The following is a 9,971-nucleotide window of genomic DNA, read 5'->3' as shown; positions in this document are numbered from 1 at the left end:
TAACTAAATAATATTTTTAATGAATCATCCAAAAAGTTTACCTTATAAATGTAACAGACTTTTGATGTGGAAGCAGTTACACCCCTATAAAAATAACAACGTAAATATGTGTTCTTTTCGTCCCTTTTGGGTATCGATATTTAAAGACCATATGTAGGTACACCAAACTAAATATTATGTTAGCTTTTGCAAACACCTTGGTCGTTGCGTCGTCTAAATGGCAAAAGTGCTGAAAATCTGTTAACAATGTCAATGTGCGGAGCGCACACGCCGCACGAGCGTCATATGTCCTTCCAGGTAAGACCACTCAAAAGTACTACAGGCCTAAAAACGACAAAGCTACACACAAGCCGTTTGATACGGCCGACCTGCTCGGTAGGTACCTATGAGTAAAAAAAACAACACTAGCACGAGCTCGATTTTTAACAGAATAGACGCAAACAGGCCATGCACAAAAATTCGAAAACGACAAACTTTAAACGTATTGGCACCTGTCACCATTAGAGTCATGCCCTGTTGCTTTCCTCGTATAAGGACTTACATCTTCTTTGGATGTGTCTAGTCGAGGACTTCACTGTCTTCAATCTGCTTTTGAGCAGAGAGGCACCATAAATATCACTTCATCTGATACCGATCAACAGGCCAGATAAGGATGTCGACCTACAAACAAAGTTGGCTGATTTTAAGGGTTGACGTAGCACCTTCAATTCTCTTGTGAAGCTGTTTGGAAACTACAGTCAAATTTTACACTACCTATTTCTATTAATATTTTTTACGAAGTACCTAATTTAAAATGTTCGCATATCCGGTTTCTGTAGAACAAACCTAAGTAGATAATCCCTGGGTATTTAGTAAAGGACAGGGAAAAAATAAATTTATTTGCAAGGTGTGAGATTGTTCTTAAATCGCTTTTAAAATAACCTAGAAAATTACATAAGCAAAAATAGGAAGGTACTCATTGTATTTTTTAATTTATTGAATGTTAAATCCAAAAATTAAAAAAAACAACATTTAATACAAAATTTTGTATTTGGTAGAAGCACCTATCTTATTTTCTATCTAGATGTTCCCTATGAGTTCTGAATAATTTAATAAATTTTATTGGCTATGCAGCCAAGATCACGCGCATTTGAAGATTAATCGTCCGTGGTATATTTTGTATTCTGTGAATTTGAATAAAGGCTACCCGTGTTCGCGTATCAACAGTTCAACACCGCTAAAGAAGAGTCGCCCAACTCTGGTGGCAGTGAAGTTGACTCACGGCATAATCCACCTTAAGCACATATGACTGTAAGGTCAAATATCGGGTGCGAGGCACGTGCACCTAACCCGTTCCTCTCTGTACAGTGTCGAAGTACCCTCCCCCAAAACCGGAGGTCCCCTTCTATCAACACGCCAAGAGGAGGAGTTGGCACCAGCCAGAGAGAGAGTGTGTGCGCTTCCAACATGCGCGCTCGCGTCGCCGCACATCCGTATAGTGACTGTTGTTGTGCGCGGACCGTTGCTGCTGCTGGCGTGAGAGAGCATCGCGTTTTCGCCACCGCGTACACCCACCCGTCTCACGCACCCGCCGCCGTGCGCGAAACTGTTTTGCTCCCGTTTCCTTCACACCGCGGCCATGCGCGCGAGCCCGAATTCTACAGGACACTCGTAAAATTGCACTTTATCTCACGCTCGCTGCAATACCTTCGGTGATAAGGTGCGGTAATGTGTATGGGTCCAGCATGTGCGGCAAAGCGAAAATCATTCAACTGGCCATTCAATAAGGATTCTCTTCTTGGCCCAAAGTGAAAACGAATTGTGAACATAATTGATTTGATGAATAAATTTGCGCTCAATGTGGCAGATAAATTGTTAGGTTTGTTAAAACCTGCTAGGTAAACTATATGATCAAATTGTGCGGAAAGGTAGTGCGTGTGTGAGCAGTGAGGACACAGCACAACCATCATCGGGTGGGTAGGTTTTGGTTCGAAGGTGCGGGACGAAGGACCATCCCTGGAGCTTGTAAGACAGAATTCGGGCCAGGCTGCATCGTTCCTGCAGATGGGAGTGTTCGAGGAAGCCGCTTCTCGCACGCCCGGGATGCATTGGGTATGAACATCATTATAATTTCTATCTATGTAGGTACCTATGTAGGATGTTGAATGTTAATAGCAAGTATCTATCATTGATTTCAATCAATTCTACAAACACTGGAAACGTATTGAAATGCATGTTATTGAAACCATTGTTTGATGTCGGCTATTCACCGATTAAAAATGATAAATCAATATTGTGCTCGTTTTTGCACATATCCGTTGGAGCCTATGCCGATCCAAACACATAAGCACGTCGATGCGTTATTTGTACAATAAATCAAATAGGAAAATGTTGTGTTCGCGTCTGTGAACCTGCAGCAAAACCGCGATGTTGTTCCACCAACAATATGTGTGCTCGGCAGGCGCCCGCGTTTACATTCACTGAAACGCGCGAAAATGAAAAACACGAACCGACGGATTTGGCCATGGGCAATAAATAAAACCCGCTTTCGACACAGCAACCGCGCATTGAATTTCCGCGTTTGCATTTGCTATGATGTGTGAAAATGCCGCCCAAAGTGTTATTGCAAAGCCATCTTGTTTAATACGCATTTATGTAAAGTGGAGTTCATTGAGGCTAAGTACCCTCACCGCGTAAGTAACCTGCACTTACTTACCGGTGTTTACTGGTAAAGTACATTAAATTGGATATGATATCATCATCGCTCACTAATGATTTCGCGCTGTATTTGTGAATTGCGCTTCGTACATCCACTAACATATTGATGGTCATGTCTATTTGGTGAGTTATCCCTTTGGGCACAAAGTGGCATATACCTACCTACCTATTTTCAACGATATCACTCCACAACAAATTTTGATTTGAGTTCTAAAAGGCGTTTGTAACATAACTTTCTTACGAGACATTTGGTCTCATCGAACCCAAATTGATAACATAAGCAATATGTGAAGCACGCCATTTTTTGGCAAATACGTGCACGCTACCGCCGGTAGAAAAATCACATTGACGTTTGACCCTGGCGCGCCGAGCAAATGAATATCGCTGGCAGACAGACAGATCCAGATTGACCTGTGGACAGTTGAATAAATGTATAAACAGATAGCGTAATACACATCGTCGTCGGTCGTGGCTTGTCGCATGCTTTCAGAGAGCATATGTAGAAAGTCGGCTATTTTAGATTGCACTTTTACATAATTATTTGATAATTACGATAAGACAAAGCTTAAGGAATTTTTATACATGCAATACACATAAGCTAAAGTATACTGGGACTATAATTTTGCAACATTTTAAATAATTTCTTGATTATTTAAGACTTTCAATTGGTAATATGTATTGTTTTATTACCTACCTATATAATAAGTTTAAATTTATGCTAAAGTAATTGAAAAATTAGTAATGTTTGCAACGTTTGTCGCAGTTAACATATATGCCTATTCTATATTTATCAAGCACTTTTAGCCGGTTGAAGAGACATGAAGTGCCATCGTATTCGAGGCAACCAACACACGCAATCATTTCAACACATGTACACACCAGTGGATGTGACGATCCTTGCAGTGTAAACATAAATAAAAGCACTCGCAAAGCTTTGACACTCCCCGAAATTTATTACGTGAAATATTATGTGTGCTGCTCGGAGTGCGTTCGGGTTTTGAAAAATGCGACTTTAAGATCGTTAATTACAGGGTCCGCGGCGAGTGTCACTACCTATCATCTGACATTTTACTGGTACGTGCAGTAGCTCCAGTTTCAGTGCGGCTCCGCTGTCCTCGTACTCGAAATCTTACAGACAAATAAGACGCACAGTGTTAATTTATCATCCTAGGGGAAATGTGACGCAACGCACCGCAGAACAACACCAGTAGTGTCATTTTCTTGATCAAAATGTCTTTCATAGTTTATTTCGAACCGAATCTGGTTGCGTGTTCTACAATTCATGTTTTAGACGATATTTATCTTGTGCTTTGGTTCATGAAAAACGTGTAATCTTAATCCTCTGCATATGCTATGGAAATCGTTAAGATTTTTCCAATTTAATTTGTTTTTTAAGCGTTCTTGCAAATTGTGTGCTCTGGCCAAGAAGGTTAATTTGACGATAAATGCGCGCCAACGGAAGGCAGAAATAAAACTGCTGAATAAAATGCAATGTACATTACGGAGTGCGCAAGTACGAGTTAAGTGTAACGCACAATTTAAGTAGATTAATTTGTTTGCGGATGACGAACTCGGCTATGTAAGTGCGCATTGCAACGACCTGACGTTAAAAAATGGTAGGTACTAATACCTTTGCACTTGCCGTATTTCGCGGACAGGAACATTGAAATGTACTGCCATGCATGTTGTCCGGCCGGTTGGCTACGATAATATTGTAACAATAGGATAAAGATAGCTGGAAGCGCCAGGCATTCTTGATGAAACATTAAACATCGCATATTTACATGCCAAAATATTTAAACCAACTTGTTCTTTTGATTCTTGTATTTCTTATTGTCTATTAATAGATTAATTAATTGCGACTGACTTGGTTGTCCTCGTGACGGACGGATTCCTAACACATCGAGTCATTTTAGGATCGTGATAGTCTACTTGACGGATTCAATTTGAACATTTGCGTCCGACACGTTAACTTGACTAACATTTCAATTATTTAGCTATGTGCTGATGTATGATTAGTGGTTGCCTAACCTAACCTAACCTACCTATAGGGCAACAAAGATGATGTTGTTGAGACTCTGACTATCTAGTTGTTGTGGAAGTCTTGACAAAACGTTGCTTGAACAATAAATGTAGTCGGAAATGTTTCGGAAGTAGACGTATGAATTGGATGGACATCAGCTGGAAACTTCGGATATGGAAGGTTTGGAGAAAGGTAGTAGGTACCTGCAGCTGCGTGAAGAAAACATGTATTAGACAATGCCCGTGGTAAAAGAAGGTAACACTTGCAGATAACTAAACGAAGGGTCGCATACAGGTATTAAATTTGGAAAAGTTCCTTCAAATATTTCATGATTTAAGACAATTGTTTCACACTTCTTGTCGAGGACTGGCATCTGCGAATTACCTTTAAAAAAAATGATGTTGACAAATATTTCTTGCTGTTTAAAACTAGAAGTTGTTTTAAACGATTTGTTGTCGTTTATGCGCTAATCTGGGCAAAAACTTGGTCAAACCAACAATAACATGTTTTCTTTTGGCATGGAAGGTAATAAATTTAATTATTGGGTTAAACGTAATCAAACGGAGTAAATTAGCATTGCGCGCGTATACTCGAGTTGCTGAATTTGGAGTTTTCAGTCAATAACCAGCCAATAAGTTGACAAGTTGTTCGATTACGGCAACGAATCGTTAATGTTGATATCACATATTGGTTAAACCAGAATTCTTATGCAATATTAACTCCGTCAAGTGGGAAATTGTTTTAGGGTGCTGGGCACCTGACACGTTATTACTGATTACGAGTTTGAACACACGAATTGCACCTACATCTTAACAACTTACGGTAATCTGTAGGTACCTTTTAATAAGCCTTTCAATGGGCGCATTAAATCGTAGATAAACATGTATGAACGCTACAATTAAATGTCATTAGAAACGCAACATGTAGTAATTTAATTACACCGTGGCGGCATAAAAAAGGGTGCTTCTTATCGCATCGTATTCATCATCAAACAATTCAAGCGTTAACACACCATTGTACAAAAAGACTGTTTTATCTGTGGTAGCAAAGCTATCTATCAAATATGTAAAATCTGGTACATACCTACCTGCCTACCTACCTATTAGTGTGTACGAAATAATTTCAGTTTAGTTTTGAATGCGCAATTTGATATGTAGATTCGGGGCGATTCGTGATGCCTATGCGTATAACCACACAAAAGAATTAAGGCTTCTAATGTTGGGTTAAACAAATTTAATGGGTACCTACATAAACAATAATTAAGAATTACCACTGGCGGTTTCATCTCGTGTTGGAGGCTATTTCCATAGAGATGGAATTACTAATTGAACGCCATTACTCACTCATTTGATAAGTTTCTCATGAAAAATTACACTTTCGTTTTATTTCACTCATATTTGGATTTAATCAGATAAAAATTTTATTACCATCTTTTTGTGTAACATGCATGCTTAAGACATGCGCCATATGTAGAGTGGTAAGTAGTAGGCACCTAAATATAATCGCGGTGCCGTTTACCTGTGCTTGTGCGAATTTATATTTTCCTTTATTTCAACGCGTTTTCTCGCCGATAAGGCACCGAAGAGCTTCGCGCCGATGTCCTTTATATTCTTCGTGCATACCACGGCGTACGACTAGGCCCATATGTAACGCAAACCAGTCGGTGCGACGCACCATTATCGTTCGATTCGCGCTCGCCGAAAAAGACACTCCTGGGGATTCATTCGCTTCGGCCTCCGATGGCTTAAATATTCTGCGCAGATTCGACCACCGCCCAACGACGCGAAGGACTCCGGTTTCACTCTCTACATGTTGCGTAAATCGTCGCGTCCATGGAACGACGGTGTGCGTTTTATATTTAATCGACGATATTCATGAGCATTCCCGCTTTTGCCGACATGTGACTTCTTTGCGATGGCGTTTACCTACCTATAACCGCGGAACTGCAGTGCTAAATGAAAAAATTTCACAATTTCCATTAGAAATTGTTATGAAGGTAATAAATCTACTGCATCGCCAAGAGGAGACAAACCCGAGGAAGGTTTTAAGTTGTCTTGTTTACGATCTCGTCTTGTTCGCACCGACCGTACGCTTGGTGCTTAAAAAAAGCCGCGGCGGGAAAAACGTACATCAGAGTGGATCAACGGCCAAGCGACGATAGAATGGAAGGAATAAATCGCAACGTGTGCACGGCCATCGTCATCATACGCTCTCGCCGGACATGGCGGAAAGCAATAAAGTATAAAACCATGCAAGAAACAGCTGATTGTGCAAAAGTCACAAAAAGTGCGTTCCCACATTGGTAGATATGTGCACTACATAAATGCGCACAATATAATTGTCATTTGCTGGGCATTAAATATGGAAAATCTGTTTTGAGCGTAAATTAATCTAGGCTGTTTTCTGGTTGGTATTTGCCATAGACGCGGTTAATGATGGCATCCATAATGACAGTGTTCTGCACGGGCATCTAATTTTAATGGCATAGAGTTAAATTATAAAATGCGCGAATCATGTAGTTGCAGGTCGCGCGCACACGCAAAATGCTTAGGATATTCACATTCTATTACCAGCGGTGAGTGCGTGTGTGTAGTAGACTGGAAACAATAACACACAACGGACCGCGTAACATTGTAAACGCGTCTAAATATTAACCACGTCGTTGGTAGACAGCCGCCATAAATACTAGTACGTATGTGCCTATATGTCCCTGATGTGAATTTCTGCCCTATAAAAGAATAACGAGTGTTCGCTTCTACTGTCTATGAATATATGAATGCGCCGAGATATGGAAAGGTGTATACCTACTCGTATAGCGCGGTGCGCGGAATTGTATCCAATTGAAAATGGCAGGCCGTGAAAAGAAATGTTATTGGCTCGCGATCGCGTTTCATTCTTTTCCGCTCGCTTACAGCAAACGCATTTCGTATTCTCGGCGGAGTCGAGAAGACCGCAGAGACACTCGTTTGTGCGGCGTCGTGCGCCTTTGTGGGCCTGCCAATCCGCGCGGCTGCAACAAACATTGCCTAAGGCATAGATAGCCACTCGTATATTTTATTATTCCGTCTCGCCATGAATAGCGATTCGCGCCCATTGAGAATGCAACGGTACAGCAAACACATTCGCGCAACATCTTTCGGACTGACTATGTATGAGACCTATGAATTATGAATCGATTGATCCCCAGTCTTCTTCAAAGTTATTGAAGAAACGAGTAGAATTGCGACGTTTCCATAAATAGCAACATTGGTTTATTCTGGATTTTTGTGCAATGAGATAAATATTAGATATGAAACAATTGTAGGATCAGCCAATTAGGATAAATTAGGAACTATGAAAGGGTTTGTGGAAGAAACTGTGCACTATATAGGTAGGTACTTTATTTTTTTCAATAAAACAATCTGAAACAAAAAAGATATGGTTGTTCATCTGAAAACTTTTAAACAAACATTAAAATTAAAACAAAGTTTTCCAATAAAAAAAAAACTTGTACTTTAAATGAAAATCAATTAAAACATAGTATTTCAGTTGTGCTTTCGGCGGACGGTTGCAGTTGAAATAATTGTTTGGTCCACTCTCTACTCGACGGCTCTTAAACAAATTGATAATGTTTCCAATCCGTATGACTGAGGACGGTACGCCTACATGCGGTCGCGCGCTATCTACTCGTGAGTTTTATCCACGCACCGTACGTGTTTGTGTCGAATGCTCTATTTTCTAATTTTTTATTTTTCATTGACCGTTTGCTTTATGTGGTCTCGAATACATGGTATCAATTTTTTATGCTATCCAGGAAGCTACCAGTTGGGAGAGGCGATAAAACGCAGCCGCCTCGCTCTGAATGAAACAAGTCGCGCGGCACGAAAATGCCGAGAGAGGCGATCCAAAGTAAAAAAAAAATCTCCAACTGAAGTTAACACTTTCTTCTCGATATATTACACATTATAAAAATACACACCAGAATCGACTCCTAAAGAAGACGACTACGGACAAATGATCGTTAGTACTTTCATTGACTTGCGACAGCGTTTTCAAAGCAAACAACTAAAAGCTTCCTAACATATTTTTAACAGTTGCATCACTTCTTAATTCCGACATATCAAAACGCCTGTCGTTGTAAATTTCTTTTTTCCTATAGCCATGAAAAGGTTAGTCCTCATGTTGATTCCTATTCTATGCATATCATGTGCTGCTTTTAGTATCAACACAAATATTAATTTTCTTACACCTAAATGTGTTGTCTGAAAAGGGTGTCAAAGTTATGGAATAGTTACATGAGTGTGTATGAGAGCTGTTGTTTGCAATCGAACAAATAAAAATAAGAGGAAAGAATAAACGAGAGAATCGAATATATACGTAACAAGTGTAAAACAGCAGGGCTTCCTATATTGGTTCAGTGCATCGGGCATTCCGAACTACGTATGCCTAAAGCTCACCTTGTGCGCAACTTCATATATGGAGGTTGGGTTCGAGCGCGTGTGCATGTGCACGGTGGTTGTGTGGTGGAGCAGGTGTAATAAAAGTTTTTAAAATAAAAGCATTTTAGTATGAAAAGCGGGTATTTAAGTACTTAATAACGAAAGCCAAAAGAGAAATCCTTCAAAATCAAACGCACCAGCTACGGAGAATATTTATACCAAAAGACCAAAACATAAGTATACAACCTACAACCTATCGTTTCCGTTTTGAGTATCAACTTTTGACAACATGACAAAATTACAAAATCGAAGAATTTAATTTCTTGGAACAAAAACGAAATTTAAGTCATGTTTATTAGTAATTTATGCGGATTGGAAATAACTACCTACTTACATTTCTTATATTTTTTCTAGTTTTTCTATAACTTCATATACCTAATTTTATATTTATACAAATTATCCAATTAATTTATTAATATTTATTAAGTTTTGCAATTGTAAACAAAATCTACCCTAAGAGTAGGTTTGGGATGCATGTTTATATATAAGTAAATTTACGTAATATCGTTAATGACATATGCAAAATATATTTTCTTTTCAAGAAATTATATAAATTCATACTTACTGCCGTTCCACGCGGTGCGCTTTACGAAAATCTAACACATATCACTTATTATAGTATTCATAATACGGTAGTTAACTCTCAAGACGCTCCGATTAATTACTCTAACTTGTCGGCGCACGGACGAGCGAAGCAGCGACAAGTCAAATCTTCGCTTCCGATGGATGCACATTTCAACGTAGGTACGTATATTACGTGCATATTACATTTG

General features: G+C 39.4%; 1 protein-coding gene across 2 annotated transcripts in view; it reads left to right on the top strand.

The window, feature by feature from the left end:
* Positions 1 to 1,482: 1,482 nt before the first annotated feature.
* LOC135793922 (protein apterous-like) overlaps positions 1,483 to 9,971 on the top strand; it is a 46,034-nt gene continuing 37,545 nt past the window's right edge. For both annotated transcript variants that reach the window (XM_065305049.1, XM_065305048.1), the window contains exon 1: positions 1,483 to 2,091. In XM_065305049.1, the coding sequence (XP_065161121.1) occupies positions 2,044 to 2,091 (48 nt within the window). In that variant the 5' untranslated portion in view covers positions 1,483 to 2,043. The remainder of the gene's footprint in view (positions 2,092 to 9,971) is intronic.

The sequence above is a fragment of the Atheta coriaria genome, unplaced genomic scaffold (genome assembly GCF_025399875.1).
Source record: "Atheta coriaria isolate IRGN ID8LTWV9N9 unplaced genomic scaffold, Caltech_Dcor_3.1 hic_scaffold_6_pilon, whole genome shotgun sequence".
Lineage (NCBI taxonomy): Eukaryota > Metazoa > Arthropoda > Insecta > Coleoptera > Staphylinidae > Dalotia > Dalotia coriaria.
This window is presented reverse-complemented; position numbering and strand designations above follow the sequence as displayed.